Raw genomic sequence first — 22,578 nt, 5'->3', positions numbered from 1 at the left:
CCCGACCCTTGGGAGCCGCCACAGCCTGTTCATTCTTCAACATTTTTAATTTGGACATGTTTTTGCACTATTTCCTTTATAAATTTCAAGACAATCATCATTGGTGATTACCTGTGCGTTGCTCGTGTCATGGTCTCTGCAGTAAAGTTAGTGCAATGAATGTTTGAGAAAGTTTAATTATATATATATACTGTGCACATTTCAGATTATTGTTATTTGGCCAGTGTTTGATGACACTTTAAACATTTTGCTTTTCTTTTGCCAACTAATGATCTAAGTCTGAAGAAGGGTCTCAACCCGAAACGCCATCCTTCCTTTTTCTCCAGAGATGCTGCCTGGCCCGCTGAGTTACTCCAGTGCTTTGTGTCTATGTAAGCAAATTAAAAATGTTTTAACAGATCAAAAAAAGTACAAGGTGACTTGATAAGGTCAGGATACATTTGGAAATGTTCTGGTCTCAATTCCGGTTTGGGGATTACACCTAACTGAATAGCTGTGTGAATAAAAAGCTCAAGCTTTATCCAGAATCTTTCAATTTAAAAGCAGGGGAATTAGGATAAATAAATGACATAAGTTCATACTCAACACTTTGCTGTTGAGTAGAAATTGAGCTGCTTTTGTAATCAACAAATTGATCTACAGCTCTACATACAGATCTTCTTCAATGTAAAAACTTCATGTAATAGGCTGTCAAAGGTAGACAAAAGTGCTGGAGAAACTCAGAGGGTGAGGCAGCATCTATGGAGCGAAGGAAATAGGGAACATTTCGGGTCGAAACCCTTCTTCATACATTGCCTATTTCCTTCACTCCATAGATACTGCCTCGTCCCCTGAGTTTTTGTCTACCTTCGATTTTCCAGCATCTGCAGCTCCTTCTTAAACATCATGTAATAGGCTGTCTGATTGCCTTACAATACTGTGGCACCTCAACTTCAAAATAAACTTCATGGATCTGCAGTGTATTGGGACATCCCAAGGTCAGAACAAATGCAATGTTTTTGTTTTGGTTGAGCCATTGTTTAAAACACTTCCCCAAATAGTAGTTGGCTACAAGGCAACATAAATCTCCACTGTTTATGGGCATTTAAATTATTAAATAAAATAATAGAGATGAATGGAACTTTCGACACACTCAGTATCTGTAAATGTTAAGATTATGTACATTTATGCTTGAATTTAGAGATTTACAATCCCAGCTGCAGCTGGCCACCAAGACCGATTGCAGCCATCTCCTCCATTTTGGCCATCCTGCGAACTGTCAAATTTCTCCACACCTGGCCCTCTTCAACCCTTGTTCCCCAGAGGGGTGCCTCCTGCAACTGACCTTGAGGGCGTGGGAGGTAAACCACCCCCCCCCCCCGGGTTGCTCTTTCTAGGCCCCTTGTCGCCGTCAGTCTCCTTCCACCCCCTCGCTGATTCCCATTTCCCCGGGATGAGCAGAGGCTGGGCTCGGCCTCCTGACCTCTCCGAGTGAGCCGGGTCTGTGGTTGGGACACAGTCATGGCTCACCGGGCCGAGCAGCGGGCTGCTGCAGGGCTCCAGCAGCCTTGTCCGCCGTCCACCTGATCTATGACCAGGGCTTATGCTGCTGAAGCCTTGGCAGTGCAGTAGTGGTGTGGTTAAAATTAGGAGTTTGTAAGGGGTTAGGAGAGCAGGTTCTGTTTAGTTTATTGTCACGTGTACCGAGGTACAGTGAAAAGCTTTTGTTGCGTGCTAACCAGTCAGCAGAAAGACAATCCATGATTACAAATCGAGCCATTTATGCTTAAGAAGGAACTGCAGATGCTGGAAAATCGAAGGTACACAAAAATGCTGGAGAAACTCAGCGGGCGCAGCAGCATCTATGGAGCGAAGGAAATAGGCAACGTTTCAGGCCGAAACCCTTCCTCTCTTTATGCCCTTTATGCTGTCTAGTGCCCTCCATAATGTTTGGGTCAAAGACCCATCATTTATTTATTTGCCTCTGTACTCCACAATTTGAGATTTGTAATAGGAAAAAAATCACATGTGGTGAAAGTGCACATTGTCAGATTTTAATAAAGGCCATTTTTATACATTTTGGTTTCACCATGTAGACATTACAGCAGTGTTTATACATAGTCTCCTGCCATTTCAGGGCACCATAATGTTTGGGACACAGCAATGTAATGCAAATGAAAGTAGTATTTTGTTGCATATACTTTGCATGCAATGACTGCTTGACGTCTGCGAACCATGGACATCACCAGTTGCTGGGTGTCTTCTCTGGTGATGCTCTGCCAGGCCTGTATTGCAGCCATCTTTAGATTATGAATGGAATTGAATTTCTTTATTTGTCAATCAAAACAACATTTTGTTTCCATACAGTCATAACAATAAAGTAACAAACCACACAATTACATAAATGTAACATATACATCCATCACGGTGACTCTCCTCCAGGCACCTCCTCACTGTGATGGAAGGTATCTCTTCTTTGCTTCTTCTCCGCGGTCAGGCAGTCAAACTGCTGCGTTGAGGCGATCGAGGCTCTCGATATTAAAGCCCCTGCTGGGCGATGGAAGATCCCGCGGCCGATTGTAATCCGCGCCGGGCGATGAAAGGTCCTGTGAATGGGCTGATTCAAACCTTGCGATTTTGGGCGGACAAAGCTGCTGTTGCTGGAGCACCCGAAAAATCGGTCGCCAACCCGGGACCTGCGAGGGCCGAAACCCCCGAAAGTAGAGTTGCAGCCGCAATCGCAGTGCCACCACAGCCTCCGAAAGTCAGCAAGCTCCGCGATGGTAAGTCCACAGGCTCAACGGCCGGAGCCCTCAAGGTCGATTCCAGTTGGAGGCCGCCAGCTCCTCGATGTTAGGCCGCAGTGCGAACGGAGATACGACACGGAGATACCCCCTTCTCTCTGCCTCTCTCTCTGCCTCTCTGCCTGTCTCTGTCAACCAGCGATCACCCCATACACTATCATTACCCTACAAACTTTGGCGGGTGGGAGGAAACCAGAGCAGAGACCAAGTGAAAGCAGAACAAAGAAAACCCTCCTGGTCCCAGGAAGAATGTACATACCCCGTACTCTCAGCACCCACAGTCAGGATCAAATCCAGGTCTCTGGTGCTGTGAGGCAGCAACTCTGCAGCTACACCACTGTGCCGCACTATTATAAAATATTAAATAAAATAAAAAGCACTCTTTCTTCCTTTGAAACAAATATTTTAGTTATACTTTTTTTTTTTAAACAGAAGCACAAAACACTTGAGCTTCATTTGGCCAATTGTATACCTAATCTACTCCGACCAATATTTTCTAAGGTATATTGAAAAAAAACATATAACCTTTCTTGTCCAGATATGGTATTTATTCAATTGACACTTCATTTATTGGTGGAACTGCACTGGACGGCAACTCTGAAATAAAATTACGTTTGCCAACCTAGCCACAGAAAACGAATCAACTGCCCACACAAGTGCAATTAATAAATACTTGTGATGAGCATCGATTGACTTCTCATTGACATGGGATGAAAATTCTTCGAGCAAGAAAGTCTGTGGTTGTGTTTATGTCAACGTGGCGAAAGGGACTCAAATTCCATGGACATAAAATGGTCAGAAGAATAATGCTAATTGTTAATCAAAAAAAACTTTTGTTAGTGAGCATCTTGTGCAAAAAGAAAAGCTAATCCATCAGTAGGACTAATGATACACTGAAAGAATAGTCCATGAAGAAATATCCCTTCTCTTCCCCACCAAACTGCCTCCAAATCTTACCAATTCCCCATCCTTCATCTCCCCAAGCAATGTAGAACTACAGTATTATGTCAAGAACTTTCTCTTCCTACTTAGCAACGCTCGGTCAACAACACACAGCTTTTTATCTTAACACAAAATCTACGTATGAAGACTAGAATTCACAAATAAATGTCAGAATAGTTACAGAGAAAGTCTATATGGACTTTAGTAAGGCCTTTGACAAGGTTCCTCATGGAAGGTTGGTTAAGAAGGTTCAACTGTTGGGTATAAATGCAGGAGTAGCAAGATGGATTCAACAGTGGCTGAATGGGAGAAGCCAGAGGGTAATGGTGGATGGTTGTTTGTCGGGTTGGAGGCAGGTGACTAGTGGGGTGCCTCAGGGATCGGTGTTGGGTCCTTTGTTGTTTGTCATGTATATCAATGATCTGGATGAAGGGGTGGTAAATTGGATTAGCAAGTATGCAGATGATACCAAGATAGGGGGTGTTGTGGATAATGAAGAGGATTTCCAAAGTCTACACAGTGATTTAGGCCATTTGGAAGAATGGGCTGAAAGATGGCAGATGGAGTTTAATGCTGATAAATGTGAGGTGCTACACCTTGGCAGGACAAATCAAAATAGGACGTACATGGTAAATGGTAGGGAATTGAAGAATACAGTTGAACAGAGGGATCTGGGAATAACCGTGCATAGTTCCTTGAAGGTGGAATCTCATATAGATAGGGTGGTAAAGAAAGCTTTTGGTATGCTAGCCTTTATAAATCAGAGCATTGAGTATAGAAGCTGGGATGTAATGTTAACATTGTACAAGGCATTGGTGAGACCAAATCTGGAGTATGGTGTACAATTTTGGTCGCCCAATTATAGGAAGGATGTCAACAAAATAGAGAGAGTACAGAGGAGATTTACTAGAATGTTGCCTGGGTTTCAACAACTAAGTTACAGAGAAAGGTTGAATAAGTTAGGTCTTTATTCTCTGGAGTGCAGAAGGTTAAGGGGGGACTTGATAGAGGTCTTTAAAATGATGAGAGGGATAGACAGAGTTGATGTGGATCAACTTTTCCCTTTGAGAATAGGGAAGATTCAAACAAGAGGACATGACTTCAGAATTAAGGGACAGAAGTTTAGGGGTAACATGAGGGGGAACTTCTTTACTCAGAGAGTGGTAGCGGTGTGGAATGAGCTTACAGTGGAAGTGGTGGAGGCAGGTTCGTTGGTATCATTTAAAAATAAATTGGATAGGCATATGGATGAGAAGGGAATGGAGGGTTATGGTATGAGTGCAGGCAGGTGGGACTAAGGGAAAAAAGTTGTTCGGCACGGACTTGTAGGGCCGAGATGGCCTGTTTCCGTGCTGTAATTGTTATATGGTTATTTAGAGAAAGATCAATGTCTCCTTGAGAAAGCACCACTTCCAGTCTGTTGGTCTATAGGGGTCACCCACGTATGTTTGAATGCTCTTCTCTGCTCTGATGATGACGAGGTTTGTCATGATGATGACAATCCCAGGATTGAGTCGGTTAACCTATGATGAGCGTTTGTCGGCTCTGGACCTGTACTCGCTGGAGTTTAGAAGAATGAGGGAGGGGGGACCTCATTGAAATGTACCGAATAGTGAAAGGCTTAGATAGAGTGGATGTGGAGAGGATGTTTCCACTAGTGGGAGAGCCTATGATTAGAGGTCATAGCCTCCGAATTAAAGGACATTCCTTTTGGAAGATGAGGAGGAATTTATGTAGTCAGAGAGTGGTGAATCTGCGGAATTCATTGCCATGGTAGGTTGTGGATGCCAAGTCAATGGATATTTTTTAAAGCAGAGATAGATAGATTCTTGATTAGTACAGGTATCAGGGGTTATGGGGAGAAGGCAGGAGAATGGGGTTAGGAGGGAGAGATAGATCAGCCATAATTGAATGGCGGAGTAGACTTGATGGGCCGAATGGCCTAATTCTGCTCCTATCACTTATGACCTTGCACCCTCTTGTCTAGTGTTCAGCAGAGGGCTGTTCAGAACACAGCATTTGGGTCTATTCCTCACCTGTGATAACGCATTTGCCATCTTCATACTAACTGTTTAGCCATAGGCTATATGGTCCCGATGTTGCTCTTGCTTAGCAATTCCTTCTGACCAAAGGTTTGTTGGATTTGGTGTTAGAAATTTCAAACTAGCAACCTGGTCTTGCTACAACCAATGCAGACCCAACTAACACTGACTCCCATGGCTATCTGGACTACACTTCTTCCCAACCTGCTTCCTGTAAGGACTCCATCCCCTACTCCCAATTCCTTCGTCTACGCCGCATCTGCTCCCAGGATGAGGCGTTCCACACCAGGGCATCGGAGATGTCCTCATTCTTCAGGGAACGGGGGTTCAACTCCTCCACCATAGACGAGGCTCGCACCAGGGTCTCTTCCGCAACACTGCTCTCTCTCCCCATCCCACCACTCGCAACAAGGGCAGAGTCCCCCTGGTCCTCACCTTTCACCCCACCAGCCGTCACATACAACAAATAATCCTCCATCAGTTTCGCCACCTCCAACGTGACCTCACCACTCGTCACATCTTCCCATCTCCCCCCATGTCTGCTTTCCGCAAAGACCGCTCCCTCTGTAACTCCCTTGTCAATTCTTCCCTTCCCTCCCGTACCACCCCCTCCCCGGGCACTTTCCATTGCAACCGCAAGAGATGCAACACTTGTCCCTTTACCTCCCCCCTCAACTCCATTCAAGGACCCAAGCAGTCGTTCCAGGTGCGACAGAGGTTCACCTGCACCTCCTCCAACCTCATCTATTGCATCCGCTGCTCTAGATGTCAGCAGATCTACATCGGTGAGACCAAGCGGAAGCTGGGTGATCGTTTTGCCGAACACCTCCGCTCGGTCCGCAATAACCAACCTGACCTCCCGGTGGCTCAGCTCTTCAACTCCCCCTCCCACTCCGTATCCGACCTCTCTGTCCTGGGTCTCCTCCATGGCCAGAGCGAGCAACACTGGAATTGGAGGAACAGCACCTCATATTCCGCTTGGGGAGACTGCATCCTGGAGGCAAGAACATTGAATTCTCCCAATTTTGTTAGTCCTTGCTGTCTCCTCCCCTTCCTCAGCCCTCGGGCTGTCACCTCCCATCCCTCAGCTTTCGGGCTCCTCCTCCTTTTTCCTTTCTTCTTTCCCCCCCCCCCCTCCCCCCCCACTCCCCATCAGTCTGAAGAAGGGTTTCAGCCCGAAACATTGCCTATTTCCTTCGCTCCATAGATGCTGCTGCACCCGCTGAGTTTCTCCAGCAGTTTTGTGTAACTAACACCAACAACATTTGTGTTGTAATTCCTTGGTGTAATCTTCGATTCCAGTTGCTTTGACATCCTGATGTTCTTCCATGTGGTAAAGAATAGGCTGGATTTGTTAATTTTATTGTTGACCTCTGTCTTCCTTCTCTCTGGCTTCTATTACTTTGGAACAATTCAAGTTTGAACTAAGATTAAGCACCGGCAAAACAAAATTATTGTAAATAAATCTGAAGATGAGCTGCAAGTGTGTTGCTAACAAAAACGTTGCATATGGGGTTCGAGGTTTCAGAAATTATGCAAAAGTCACATGTCTATGAGAATGAAAATAAGGAGGGTAGGCAAGTGATATATATACCTTCTACTTTACAGCCCAGGTGGTGGAATGGAAAATTCACCCCGATTGGTGCGGATTAGAGGGAGCTAATGTTTTACATCTGTTTGTGCTCGAATTGAACCTCGATTACTGCCATTGAACCTCGAATACTGCCATTAGCAAACAACAGACGCACAACCCCGAGGCAGCCTTCATTGTTGCGGGTGACTTCAATCACTCCAACCTGAAGACTGTACTCCCCAAATTCCACCAACATGTCTCCTACGCCACTAGAGTAGACAAGACACTGGACAAAGTCTACACTAGCATGGCTGAAGCTTACAAAGCCGTCCCCTCCCCCACCTTGGTCAGTCTGATCACCTCTCATTGTTCCTGCTCCCTAAGTACTCCCCACTCATCAGACGGGTTAAACCCACTGTGAGGACAGTTAAAGTCTGGTCAGAAGAAGCGGACTCCACACTTCAGCAGTGTTTTGGAAACACTGACTGGAAGGCGTTTGCAGCCCAGGCCACCCTTGACTCCCACACGGACATTGATTCCTACACATCCTCTGTTCTGGACTTTATAAACTCCACCATCAATAGTGTCACCTCCCTCAAACGGGTGACCATATTCCCGAATCAGAAGCCATGGATGAACAGCGAGGTCAGGCTACTGCTGAAAGCACGGGACACCGCTTTCAGGTCAGGCGATGCTCGAGCCTACAGTTCATCCAGGGCTAGCCTGAAGAGGGGCATCAAGAAGGCCAAGCACTGCCATAAGCTCAGGATTGAGGAGCACTTCAACAACAACTCCGACCCCCGACGCATGTGGCAAGGCATCCAAGCCATCACGGACTATAGACCCACCAACACCACCCCCACATCCAGCGACGCCTCCTTCCTTGAGGAGCTTAACCACTTCTATGGCCGCTTCGACAGGGACAATCTAGAGACAGCCATCAAGGCTGTGCTCCCTGCTGATCACCAACAACTCACACTCACCCCCTACGACGTGCACGTGGCACTGAGTAGGACTAATGCACGTAAGGCTGCTGGCCCTGATGGCATCCCCGAGCGCGTCTTCAGGGCCTGTGCTGCGCAGCTGACAGATGTCTGGACTGACATCTTCAACCTGTCACTTGCCCAAGCAGTTGTCCCCACGTGCCTTAAAACCACCTCCATCATGCCGGTGCCAAAACACTCTACTGCAGCAAGCCTCAGCGACTTCTGCCCAGTTGCACTTACCCCCATCATCACCAAGTGCTTCGAGAGGCTGGTCCTGGCACACCTCAAAGGCTGCCTACCCCCCACATTGGATCCCTATCAGTTTGCCTACCGCAAGAATAGGAGTACGGAGGATGCCATCTCAACGGCACTTCACTCCGCCCTCTCCCACCTCGACAACAGAGACACTTACGTAAGAATGCTGTTCATCGATTACAGCTCAGCATTCAACACCATTATACCCTCTAAACTGATCACCAAACTCGGTAACCTGGGCATCGACCCCTCCCTCTGCAACTGGATACTGGACTTTCTAACCAACAGACCCCAGTCTGTTAGGTTAGACAAGCACACCTCTTCAACCCTCATCCTGAACACCGGCGTTCCACAGGGCTGTGTGCTGAGCCCCCTCCTCTACTCCCTCTTCACCTATGACTGCACACCTGTACATGGTACTAACACCATCATCAAGTATGTAGATGATACAACGGTGATTGGCCTCATCAGCAACAACGATGAGTCGGCCTATAGGGAGGAGGTCCAGCTCCTAGCAGCATGGTGCGCTGACAACAACCTGGCCCTTAACTCCAAGAAGACCAAGGAGCTCATTGTAGACTTCAGGAAGTCTAGGGGCGGCACGCACACCCCCATCCACATTAACGGGACGGAGGTGGAACGTGTTTCCAGCTTCAGGTTCCTGGGGGTCAACATCTCCGATAACCTCTCTTGGACCCACAATACCTCAACTCTGGTCAAGAAGGCTCACCAGCGTCTCTTCTTCCTGAGGAGACTGAAGAAGGTCCATCTGTCTCCTCAGATCCTGGTGAACTTCTACCACTGCACCATCGAGAGCATCCTTACCAACTGTATCACAGTATGGTATGGCAACTGCTCTGTCTCCGACCGGAAAGCACTGCAGAGGGTGGTGAAAATTGCCCAACGCATCACCGGTTCCTCCATTGAGTCTGTCCAAAGCAAGCGTTGTCTGCGGAGGGCGCTCAGCATCGCCAAGGACTGCTCTCACCCCAACCATGGACTGTTTACCCTCCTACCATCCGGGAGGCGCTACAGGTCTCCCCGTTGCCGGACCAGCAGGTCCAGGAACAGCTTCTTCCCTGCGGCTGTCACACTACTCAACACTGTACCTCGGTGACTGCCAATCAACCCCCCCCCCCCCCCTGCATTTCGTTGTCTCTGTACTGTACACTGACAATGACAATTAAAGTTGAATCTGAATCTGATTAAGGGCTTAGGGTAGAAAAGTTTTCCAGTCTCCAATCTTGAAATTGCTCATTCTTTGCATAACATTACAAAAACAATCTTTAAAAACACTGCTCATCATTGGTCTCCTTTTGTTGTAAGCACTTGAAGGTTATTTAAATCCAAACGTTAAGAAATAAATCTTAAGTGGTTTGCATTAATGCCACTGTCGATTCAAATTTGTAAGCAGTATTCCTTATCTATAGTAATAAAATGAAGTTAATGGAGTCCAGTCTGCTGTATCCTATTGAGAAGAGTTAAATATGAAAATGTTTTCGATAGCTGTGGACATTATTAAGAATAATCACAGGTGCAGCTTAAAAAGGTAAGAGGAAAAAAGTAGGAACTACTTCACTGATACATATTGAAGGAGAGCAATAAACAATCTCGAGGAGATTGTATGGTTTCAAGTACATTAATAGTGGCATATCTCAACAGAACAGCCTATGCTTGATGTTTAGTCATTGTGTCTCATTACAATGTGCATAAATTGCCAATGTCAGTGGTGCTTCCACTGGAACCTTTCAGGGCTACATATTGTGCCATGTATCACATTGGCAGAGGCTCTGTTAGTCCAAGGAAGAAGGCAAGGGAGGATTTATAATGACAATGAGTGGGGACAATGTTACCAATTAAGGTGAAATATATTCCAAGTGCCCTGTGGGCTGAACCTTTCCAGTTGACATTTTCTGTCATTGGATTCCTGTCTCCACACACCAATTTGGAGATCCAGTGTCTCTTACTATCCACTGGAGAAATCAAGAGTCAAGTCAAGTGTTCAATTGTCATTCTTACTAACAACAGAACAATTACATTTTTACTTGCAGCAGCTTGACAAGCTTGTAACACAATCCACATAGATAATATATTTTTAAAAGTCAGCAAATTAATAACCCCAAATACTAGTGCAAAAAAAAAAAGACCCAAATCCTAATGAAATCAAAGTTCATCAGTTAGTGTTATGTAGTGTTGAAGAGCCTGATGGTTGTTGATAAGAAGCTATTCTTGAACCTGAGTGGTTTTATGACGCGGTTGAATTTTAAACAGGGATGTTATTCTTTGATATAAACTGTTGCTTGCTGAACCTTCAAATGTTCTGGAGTACAACTAAAGGTAAAACAGCTAATCATTCATGATTTTTAAAGAACAAAATAAAAGTGACAATTTTTGTGCTTAATCAAATGATCTTTAAGTCACAGGGTCAACACTTCTTGTCAAACATTTGATTCAATGTCCTACTAGGAGAAGGCATCATGTGACAGAAAATCTTGTAGCTTTGGACTTCATCGCATCAGGAAGAACCCAGAGAGGACTGTGGTATCTTCTGGGACTTGACCCCAAACGGCAAAATTGGAGCATTTTGTAAATACTATCACTAAGCTCCTTTGCTTTGATTAGTTTATGTTGGAACATGCGGGCATCCACTCACCACTAGTCCATTTTGTCAGCTGTCAGCAGGTCACACATCTGACTATTGGTGGTCGCTCTTGACTGGATCAGATAGTAATGAGAGCCTTAAATTGAAGTAATTCGGCAACATTTAGTGATAGTGATGATTTATAAATATTTTATTTTCTACAGGACCCAAAGATTTGCGCTTCATTTGGAAGAAAAATGGTCAAAGGGTGACTGATTCTGTCAAGCACCAAACTCAGGCATTAAGAGATGGGAGAACCCATGCAATCAGCTGGTTGAAGGACATAGTAACTATTGACACACAATATCATTGTCACGTTATATCCAAAAAAGGAACTGCGCAGTCAAATGTACTCATCATAGTTGAAGGTAAAGTGATGAAACAATAATTTGCATTGGTGTGATGCCTGCAACTTTGAGAGTTTTTTTGCATAGTAGGGAGAAAAATGTAATCAAGGATAAATAAACGATAGAACCTAAGCCAATATTTTAAAAATATTTGTGAATGTCCCTGAGGAGAGTTGCATTTGGGTGGGAGTTGCACTTGGGTGGGAGTGAACTGTTGCTTCTGTGTGCATGGGTGGGGAATGTCTGGATTTTGCCCCAGGTGAAGGGATGGCTCTAAATGAACATGCAAGGACATTGAAGGAGCATTTTTATGTGCCTAGCTCCCTTTTCTTGTTTACGGTTTTGCAAAGTACTGGCAAAGACTTGGTTCCTGTGCTCCATCTTACAGTTTGTACACACTTGTTATATTGTGACAGTCGGACTGGGTTGTCGATTTATGGACAATAAACCTTTTGAGGCAAATTGAGATTATTCCTCCTTCCTCTTTCCTCCTCCTCTCCCCCTCCCCCTACAATGCTGTCTGACCTGCTGTGTTACTCCAGCATTTTGTGTCTATCTGAGATTATTCCATCCCACTCTGGATGTGTTGAAAGTTGTCATGGGAGTTGGGGTAAATCAGGCAATGTGGAACACCAAACACACGTAAAACTCTGACTTCACCGGGTAGGAATTTTATTTTAGATACATCTGGTGCTCTTACTATACTGTTGGTATTGTTTTCAAATCACTCTCTTTGAACCAGATTTGGTCCTGTGAATTGACGACATTGGAAAGCATTGTATACCTGACCAGAACTAGCACTGGGTTTGCACATTTGTGAGGTAATTAGTTGGAGGCAAGGAAGTAATAAATGGCACGATACTGTGAAGTATAAGACACCAGGTGACCCTAGATAACTGTAGATAGCTGGACGGTGATCAATAATATGGGATACCTGCCTTCAATAATCGAGCTATTGAACAATGGCTGGGACGTTTTTACTAAAATGTTATAAATACTAGATAGCGCATAGTGCAGTAGTGCACACTCGTCTGGCCACCAGAGTACAAGGATAATGTGTTAGCAATAGAGAAGGTTCAAAAATGGTTTATTAGGTTATTCCCAGGAGTGCCACAAAATATAGTGGACAAGAATTTGACAGAGACCATTCGGGGGAGATGAAGCAAGATGCACTAACTTTGGCAACAATATAAAAATGGCTTGGTGACATCCAGACCTACATGGTTAAGCCAGTGATCGTTTTATTCCACTAAAGTCACATTGTAGGTGCTTGATTCTTAAGATTTATATTTTTCATTAATATTTATTATACAGAAGTTTATAGCAATCAGGCTCCAACCTGATGTGATGCTGATGTGGCATTTAACTTGTAGAGGAAGTGAGAAAAGGTTTGAATCACCAGTATCACTGTATGTTCACACCATTGACTAATTAGAGAATTACCATTGTCAGTGGAGGATATGAAAGTATGCGCGGCAGAATTTGTCAGCAGTGGATGTTGGCCCTAAGTTGGTGGTGAAAAGTGACCGAATCATGAGATGTTGTTGTGATACAAGCTGAATTTCCAATGCACAGTGTTAGTACTCAGTCAGTGGTGAAAGAAATGCTCGTCAATTTCTCCAGCGACTGAGGGGAGAAAATTGGTCTGCAAAGAAATCACGACGAACTAAGAATATTGTGTGCATGGTGTTCACCAAACAGTTCTTGAAGGAAATGACCCTTGCTGTCAAAAATATATGTAAACTCTGGCAAACAAAAGATCAAAATGGAAAATTGTTCTCTGCTACCTCCTGCTGAGGTTGTAAGGATAAAATAAAAGGGCCACTGGCTTCCTTCCTGAGATGAAGGGATCACCTTGTGAAGAAAGGTTCAGTTTGTTTAGTCTATACCCATTAGAGTTCAGTACAATGCAATGAGATCTTATCAAAATATCTCGGAGGCTAAGGGCCTTGACCTGGTCAAAACTGAGGGTTTTTTTGCTCTTGTGGCAAATCCTGATCTTGGGAGTATTGTTTCCGAATTGCCCTATTAAGACAAAGATGAAGACAAAATCCTTCTTGGAAGATCATGGATCTTTGGAATTCTCCATCCCATAAATATATTCAGTAAGCAAAATAGACTTTTGAACAAATGCAGGATCAAAGAGCAAATGATAAACTGCTGCAGGAACCTGGAGGGAAATTATACCGGCAATGTTTTGGGTCAGGGACTTTCTTCAAACTGATGGAATAGAAGGGAGATAGTTGATAAAGAGGTGAGGGGAACGGGCGGGTTAGATCTGCTAGTATAAGGTAGATCTGGGTAAGAAGGGGTAGACTGGCAGAATCAAGGGGTGTTCGAAACAGACAGGAGAGTGGAGCTAACTCTTAGATTAGTCATGATCTTATTACATGGCAGAATAGGTCCATTTGGTCTGGTCCCCCTCCTACTTTAAATGATCTTAAGGAATGTGTGGGAGACGATCAAAGTGACAGAGCAGGAGCATTGCACCCAACTGAAAACACATACCTTCAGATTCACGAAACAGCTGCTTCCCAGTTGTTATCAGGCAAATGTACGGTTCTCTCATCAGCTAAAGTGCGATCCTGATCTCCCAACTACCTCACTGGAGATCTTTGGCCTATTTTTAATTGGACTTTATTGGATTTCAATGTTATATCTTTGCACTAAATGTTGTACCCTTTATCCTTTATCTGTGCACTGTGCACTGTGGACAACCAGATTGTATTCATGTATAGTATTTTCCTTGACTGGATAGCACACAAACAAAAATATTTTCAGTATACCTCTGACAATAATAAACTAAACTAAAACTGTAGTTAAAGCTGTTTATACTAGATCGATTTAAAAGCTATTTTAAAATTAAATGTATCAGAAGTTTTCTTGCTAGTAATCATTCTTGTTGCTTGAGGGCGGGGGTGTCACCTGGTCACCTACTATTTACTGTTGCAAACCCCATGCAAGTGATTTTCTATGAGTTTGATGCTCGCACATCAATAATTGTTCAATAATGAAAGAATCCAGTTTTTCTTTGAACATTTGAGAGTGCATGTGTGGCAGCTCTGATTAAATTTATGGACCATTTGACCACGTCTGCACATCAAGCCAGAGTTTTCTGGCATACCAAGGCACTGAGACTTGCTAAATGGGGATCTTGAGAATCTATAAACTAAGCAGATTTTATTTTGCTGGAATTGATTTAAAAATCAAATTTGTTTTGGTCCCGTCACTATTTATTAAGTAACAAGTTTATTGTCCCCAGTGTTAGCTTTGTTTCCCTTTATATCTCTGCAGACAGGGTCCTGTGGAATGTGTTGCATTGCCACTCGCAGGTAGCTTGAAATGTACAGTTCCTTACTAGAGCTTGGAGTTTGAACCGATACACAACAGTCGTGAACGAATGAATGAATACTTTATTGTCACGATGAAGGATCCTGACTTGAAGCATCAACAGACGCTGCTTGATCTGTTGAATTCCTCCGCAAGATTTATTTTGTTGCTCTAAATTTCAGCGTCTGCAGTCTTGCGTGTTTCCAGTTCACATCATCTCCTGGAGTTGCTTTCATGCAGCTTAACATGGTTTCATGGTGCCAAAGATGATTCATTTGAATGCGAGGCATTAATTTCCAGTTATAGGCACATTAAATTAGAAAACTTGCTGATCATAGCTAATTAATTAATTTTGTTTTGGATTTAGATGCCCTTGCCAAAAGCAAATGGTCGACAGAGCTGACGAAATGGAGGAATGCAGTCGATGAGCATGAAAAAGTGATGCAAGCATGGATGAAGTCATGGGTAAGAAGAACTAGTGCAAAGTATATCCATTATAACCGAAGAGTTCCTCATTAATGGCACAAGCTTAAGAATTTCAATTCTCTCCACCCAACCCCTCAATCCCATTATTTCAGCATGGAGTTTTATAACCATATAATAATAACCATATAACAATTACAGCACGGAAACAGGCCATCTCGACCCTTCTAGTCCGTGCCAAACACGTATTCTCCCCGAGTCCCATATACCTGCGCTCAGACCATAACCCTCCATTCCTTTCCCGTCCATATAACTATCCAATTTATTTTTAAATTATAAAAACGAACCTGCCTCCACCACCTTCACTGGAAGCTCATTCCACACAGCCACCACTCTCTGAGTAAAGAAGTTCCCCCTCAAGTTTCCCCTAATCTTCTGTCCCTTAATTCTCAAGTCATGTCCCCTTGTTTGAATCTTCCCTACTCTCAGTGGGAAAAGCTTATCCACGTCAACTCTGTCTATCCCTCTCATCATTTTAAAGACCTCTATCAATTCCCCCCCTTAACCTTCTGCGCTCCAAAGAATAAAGCCCTAACTTGTTCAACCTTTCTCTGTAACTTAGTTGCTGAAACCCAGGCAACATTCTAGTAAATCTCTTCTGTACTCTCTCTATTTTGTTGACATCCTTCCTATAATTAGGCGACCAAAATTGTACACCATACTCCAGAATTGGCCTCACCAATGCCTTGTACAATTTTAACATTACATCCCAACTTCTATACTCAATGCTCTGATTTATAAAGGCCAGCACACCAAAAGCTTTCTTTACCATCCTATCTACATGAAATTCCACTTTCAGGGAACTGTGCACAGTTATTCCCAGATCCCTCTGTTCACCTGCATTCTTCAATTCCCTACCATTTACTATGTACGTCCTATTTTGGTTTGTCCTGCCAAGATGTAGCACCTCACACTTATCAGCATTAAACTCCATCTGCCATCTTTCAGCCCACTCTTCCAACTGGCATAAATCTCTCTGTAGACTTTGAAAATCTACTTCATTATCCACAACCCCACCTATCTTAGTATCATCTGCACACTTACTAATCCAATTTACCACACCATCATCCAGATCATTGATGTACATGACAAACAACAGTGGACCCAACACAGATCCCTGTGGCACCCCACTAGTCACTGGCCTCCAACCTGACAAACAACCATCCACCATTACTCTCTGGCATCTCCCATTCAGCCACTGTTGAATCCATCTTGCTACTCCACCATTAATACCCAACAATTGAACCTTCTTAACCAACCTTCCGTGAGGAACCTTGTCAAAGGCCTTACTGAAGTCCATATATACAACATCCACTGCTTTACCCTCATCAATTTCCCGAGTAACCTCTTCAAAAAATTCAAACATGACCTTCCAGGCACAAATCCATGTTGACTGTTCCTAATCAGACCCTGTTTATCCAGATGCTTATATATATTATCTCTAAGTATCCTTTCCATTAATTTGCCCACCACTGACGTCAAACTAACAGGTCTATAATTGCTAGGTTTACTCTTAGACCCCTTTTTAAACAATGGAACAACATGCGCAGTGCGCCAATCCTCCGGCACTATTCCCGTTTCTAACGACATTTGAAATATTTCTGTCATAGCCCCTGCTATTTCTACACTAACTTCCCTCAATGTCCTAGGGAATATCCTGTCCGGACCTGGAGACTTATCCACTTTTATATTTCTCAAAAGTGTCAGTACTTCCTCTTCTTTGAATCTCATAGTTTCCATAGCTACTCTACTTGTTTCCCTTACCTCACATAATTCAATATCCTTCTCCTTGGTGAATACCGAAGAAAAGAAATTGTTCAATATCTCCCCCATCTCTTTTGGCTCTGCAGATAGCTGTCCACTCTGACTCTCCAATGGACCAATTTTATCCCTCGTTATCCTTTTGCTATTAATATAGCTGTAGAAAGCCTTTGGATTTACTTTCACCGTACTTGCCAAAGCAACCTCATATCTTCTTTTAGCTTTTCTAATTTCTTTCTTAAGATTCTTTTTACATTCTTTATACTCCTCAAGCACCTCATTTACTCCATGCTGCCTATAATTATTGTAGATCTCTCTCTTTTTCCGAACCAAGTGTCCAATTTTCCTTGAAAACCATGGCTCTTTCCAATTTTTACTATTTCCTTTCAACCGAACAGGGACATAAAGATTCTGTACTTAAAATTTCACCTTTAAATGTCCTCCATTTCTCTTCCACATCTTTCCCATAAAACAAACTGTCCCAATTTACTCCTTTTAAATCCTTTCGCATCTCCTCAAAGTTAGCCTTTCTCCAATCAAAAATCTCAACCCTAGGTCCAGTTCTGACCCTCTCCATAATTATATTGAAACTAATGGTACTGTGATCACTGGTCCCGAACTGTTCCCCAACGCATACCTCTGCCACCTGACCCGTCTCATTTCCTAACAGGAGGTCCAGCACCGCCCCTTCTCTAGTAGGTACTTCTATGTATTGCTGCAAAAAACTATCCTGCACACATTTTACAATCAACCCATCCAGCCCATTTACAGAATGTGTTTCCCAGTCTATGTGTGGAAAATTAAAATCTCCCACAATCACTACCTTGTGCTTACTACTAATATCTGCAATCTCCTTACATATTTGCTCTTTCAATTCTCGCTCCCCATTTGGCGGTCTATAATACACCCCTATAAGTGTTGCTACCCTTTTCCCATTTCTCAGTTCCACCCAAATAGCCTCCCTAGACGAGCCCTCTAATCTATCCTGCCAAAGCACTGCTGTAATATCTTCCCTGATAAGCAATGCAACACCTCCACCTCTTGCCCCTCCAATTCTATCACACCTGAAGCAACGAAATCCTGGAATATTTCGTTTCCAATCACAGCCCTCCTGCAACCATGTTTCACTGATCGCCACAACATCATACTTCCAGGTGTCAATCCAGGCTCTAAGTTCATCCACCTTTCTTACAATGCTCCTAGCATTAAAATACACACATTTAAGAAACCCACCCTCTCTTATTCTCTGTTTATTGTCTTTTTCTTCTCTCCCCTACATTTTGGGCTTTATTATCTCGCCCTTTATTATCCATGAGACCAGACAATCCACAGCAATGGGAAACTGAGTCAGTCGCTAAGAGGCACATTAAAGTTCTGTGGATTGATCTTATCTTGAGTGTCACTAACTTGCAATCTTCCATTATCCTATTATTTCTCCTGGAAGCATAATTAAGAGTGGAACCTTGCATGATATTTTGGACAATGCTGGGCTTCAGTTCACCATCTTATTGTGGCAGTAGCCTTGAATGCAGGGCTTGAACTTTATTGAAAACGTCCTTATATTTTGAAAATGGTAACCACAATGTGTAGGAAGGAGCTGGAGATGTTGGTTTAAACTAAAGACACAAAAGACTGGCATAAGCTTCATACTGAAGAAAGGTCTCAACCCGAAACGTTACCCATTCCTTCTCTCCAGAGATGCTGCCTGTCCCGCTGAGTTACTCCAGCTGTTTGTGTCTATCAACCACAATGTGAACTTATGTTAGTGACCTTTTCATTGTGTTATACTTGAATGGGATAACAGCATAACAACAAATGTAAATACCAAAGTTCCAAACAAAATTTGATACCTAACTACTTAAAAGAGATATTCAGGTAAATGACCAAAAATTTCAGCCACTGACATTTGAACAATTATATCTGAAACTCATAGGTAAAATCTTGGCATTTTCTCAGGCTGGAGGAGTTTACAAAATGACGAGTCCTTGAGAGGTTTAAAACCAGAAATAAATGAAAATAAAATAAAATTTTCGCCCATTTTCAAGGATGTGAGTGCCTTAGGCACCATCTGCAGTTACAGCCCATTCCCGATTACTCTTGAATGCAAACATCTAGATAGCAAAGAAGGTTGTCAAAGAATAGCACAGGATATAGATCAGTTAGAAATCTGGACAAAGAAATGGCAGGTCTGTTTTTCAACATTTGTCTAATCATTTGCCAATCGAACCCCCCACCCCCCAATATGCATCCACCTATCACTTGCCAAACTTTCTCCTGTACCCACCTCTCTTCCAGCGTTCTCCTCCCCTGCCCTCTCACTACAATTAGTTTGAAGAAGGGCCCCAGCCTGAAATGTCACCTATCCATGTTATCCAGAGATGCAGCCTAAACTTGAATTACTTCAGCTCTTAAGTGTCTAATCTTAAATCTATGTTAACTTTGCTTGATCACACCATGAAAGATAAATTGTTTAATGTATTAGTGCTCTTTGAGGATCTATCTGGCAGAATAATTGAGAAGGAACAAGTGGATATGATGCTTGTGGATTTTCAGGCTGCATTTGACAAATTTCCTTAGATGAGGTTTTCCGAGCAAAGTTAGAGCATGTGGAAGTGGACATCATAGACCAGTATGGGTTGAGAATTGGTTGAAAGACAGGAAACAGGATTAATAAAATAGTCGTCGTCTCCTTCCCACCAATGAATCTCAGCCCAATTAGTGGGATGGTAATTGGGAAGTGATAAGCCACCATTATTTTATAGAAACAGGTGATGCATTCCCTTTCCCACACCCTCTGATTGTACCAGAAATGTCCCAAGGCCTTTTACGTTCAAGTACCAGTGAGAATAATTCAGAAAATGAACCTGATGGAAGCCATGCACAAAGTGCAGTGTTTTCACAAGATAAACAATTCTGCCTGATCACTGAAATGCAGGGAATGTGAGAGAGTGCAGAGAAAAACAAATTGCTGTTTCTAATCTGTAGCAATCTGAGTTAATACAAAATATTTGTGAACCCTGGTCACTTCAACCTTGAAGGGAATATTTAAGATGGTAAACTCAAAAAATGTAAATTGAAAATTGTGTTGGAATTGATTCAAAATAAGTGGAGAGTATACATTTATTTCATTCATTTTATTAATGCAGTTAATCCTCCCCCACATAATCCAGTCTTTGTGTTCTATTAGGTGTAGATTCACCATCTCTCTTCCCTTTTCTCTAGATTCTCAATAAGAAATGTTGCTTGATACAGACCGGAGCCTGGTGGAGCTGAGCGCTAGACTTAAAGCAAACTAGATTAATTTACAAATTTTCCCAGACTTCCCTCAGGTCACAGATGAGCTTGTAAATACATAATGAGTCAATTTCCAGGCACCAGTTGTGCTTTACATGCTACGTTAAACTAATTGGTTATGCCTCTAGATCCTTTTGGTACAGTGGGATATTTTAATCTTACAACATAACTATGAGGTGAATATAACCAGTTTATTTTTGAACTTACAGAACAGCTGTGATGAGGTGAACCTAGAATGAGATACGCAAAGGATTTTTGTATAATGAAAATCAAGTGATGTATTCCCGCAAATACCAGCAAGTGAATAACTTTAACTTTACCATTGGCTGAAAAGCTCATTCTTGATAATGAACTTTGAGAATAATGCATAATTTGCTGAATATATAACATTACTGTTACTTGTTATGCTGATTCTTGGACTGTTTCTAGACACAGTGCAATTCTTCGAATCCAGTCTACGGTAACATATTTATGACCAATCCAAAGGTAATTTTTGAACCTTTGCAAAATTTTACACTAAAAGTGTTTTCACAAGAGTCGCAGAGATAGTTCTCTACAGTTTACAAGTTACGATTGTCATTTTTCAACCTTGAAGTTGGCTACAACAAAAGCATGGTTAAACTGAGTCCTACTGTAAGAAATGTTGATGGTGGATATTAGTCAGGGTTTCACAGCCTGTGTAACAAATGTTATTATGTTAAGGAATGGAATCCTGTTCCCATCTAATCCTTTTCATCAATGTTGGAGACTAGAATCATTTTAGAATCCTGGATTATTCACTTGGTTTGGAGCAGGTGTGTTTGTGTTCATAAAAACCAGGTACCAAATTTGTATTTAACATAGAATTCCAAACAAGAGCAATAACATTGCATACTACAAGAAAACCTGTCATAGTACTGCATAATGATTAATGAAAAAGCGCCTGCATCTTGGAGATATCACGGCCAAATTACTGCTCTCGCTTTCTTTGAAGGGTTGAAATTAATTACAATTTATGTGCCAATATTTGGAACTTCTGAATTTGCAGTGCATGCCAAAAATATTTTGTGTGTAAAATATTTATTCTTTTAATGAACGCTGCAGAATTATGAATGTGATCCTGTGAACTTTAAATAAAGTGAGATTTCCAGAGATGTTTGCATAATTTCCTGTTTTTCACAAGAAAATCCTTTCTTTGAACTTCTACTCATAGTAATTCTGAAGATCAATAAAACCAAAGAAATTTATTGTTATAAACCAAACAAAAAACGATGAAGATGTTGTCATGAGAGGATTGGTGGCATCTATCTTAAGAACAGTGACTTGAATGCAGGGCCAGGGACTGATTGCACACCACATATGTGAGTGATATTTGTGTGTTGACTATTTCCCTGGTACGGGTTTTTTCAAATTATTGTAGTTCATAGCCTTGTCAGTTTAAATTAACGGAATAAGGCCGTGGTCCTTCCCATAGATGCACAGCATGCAAGCAAACATTGGGACCTTTGTTTGTAAAAGATGGTCAACCCATTGCAGCTTAATGACATCATACAGCTGGATGACCAGAACTACATACAATGCTCCAAGTGGGGTCTCACCATTTTGAACAATTGTTACATAATGTCCCAACTCCTGAACTCAATGCCCTGACTGATGAGAACAGCTGTGTCAAATGCCACCACCATCCACTTTGCCCTTGTCCTCACTTTCAGAAAATAATGTTCCTTTACCTCTCAGTCTCTGTTCTACAACCCACTACATGGCCTTCACATGCACTTATTGTGCAAGTCCTGCCCAGGTTTAAATCTCAAAAGTGCATAATCTGTTCTGGACGGTGGTATAGCGGTGGTCAGGTGTATTGTGTCCTCTGGTGTTGAAGATAACGTGTTGATGGTGGTTTAAGCGAGGACACTTTCACGCTACCTTGGTTATAATCCCCAGCGATGATGATGATGATGATGATAACAGCTCTAAGAATGCAGTTTCATGCCTGTTGATAATGGGGCTCAATTCCCAAGGGCAAACTTGACATCTGTCTTAGGCAGGATATAAACAGAATGATGACAGAGAACACTCTTGGTTGGTGTACTGGTTGGCACCTACCTGCCAGACTTCTAGATGAGAGTAGCAGCAATGGGACAAGACCACCATGTCCGAGCACC

At 42.7% G+C, this 22,578-nt stretch overlaps 1 protein-coding gene across 2 annotated transcripts in view; it reads left to right on the top strand.

Annotated features, from left to right (window-relative positions):
* sema4d (semaphorin 4D) overlaps positions 1-21,581 on the top strand; it is a 156,775-nt gene extending 135,194 nt beyond the window's left edge. For both annotated transcript variants that reach the window (XM_033017736.1, XM_033017735.1), the window contains 3 exons: positions 11,387-11,590; positions 15,267-15,364; positions 20,647-21,581. In XM_033017736.1, coding sequence (XP_032873627.1) covers positions 11,387-11,590; positions 15,267-15,364; positions 20,647-20,676 — 332 coding nt within the window. In that variant the 3' untranslated portion in view covers positions 20,677-21,581. The remainder of the gene's footprint in view (positions 1-11,386; positions 11,591-15,266; positions 15,365-20,646) is intronic.
* Positions 21,582-22,578: the final 997 nt, after the last annotated feature.

The sequence above is a fragment of the Amblyraja radiata genome, chromosome 3 (assembly GCF_010909765.2).
Source record: "Amblyraja radiata isolate CabotCenter1 chromosome 3, sAmbRad1.1.pri, whole genome shotgun sequence".
Lineage (NCBI taxonomy): Eukaryota > Metazoa > Chordata > Chondrichthyes > Rajiformes > Rajidae > Amblyraja > Amblyraja radiata.
This window is presented reverse-complemented; position numbering and strand designations above follow the sequence as displayed.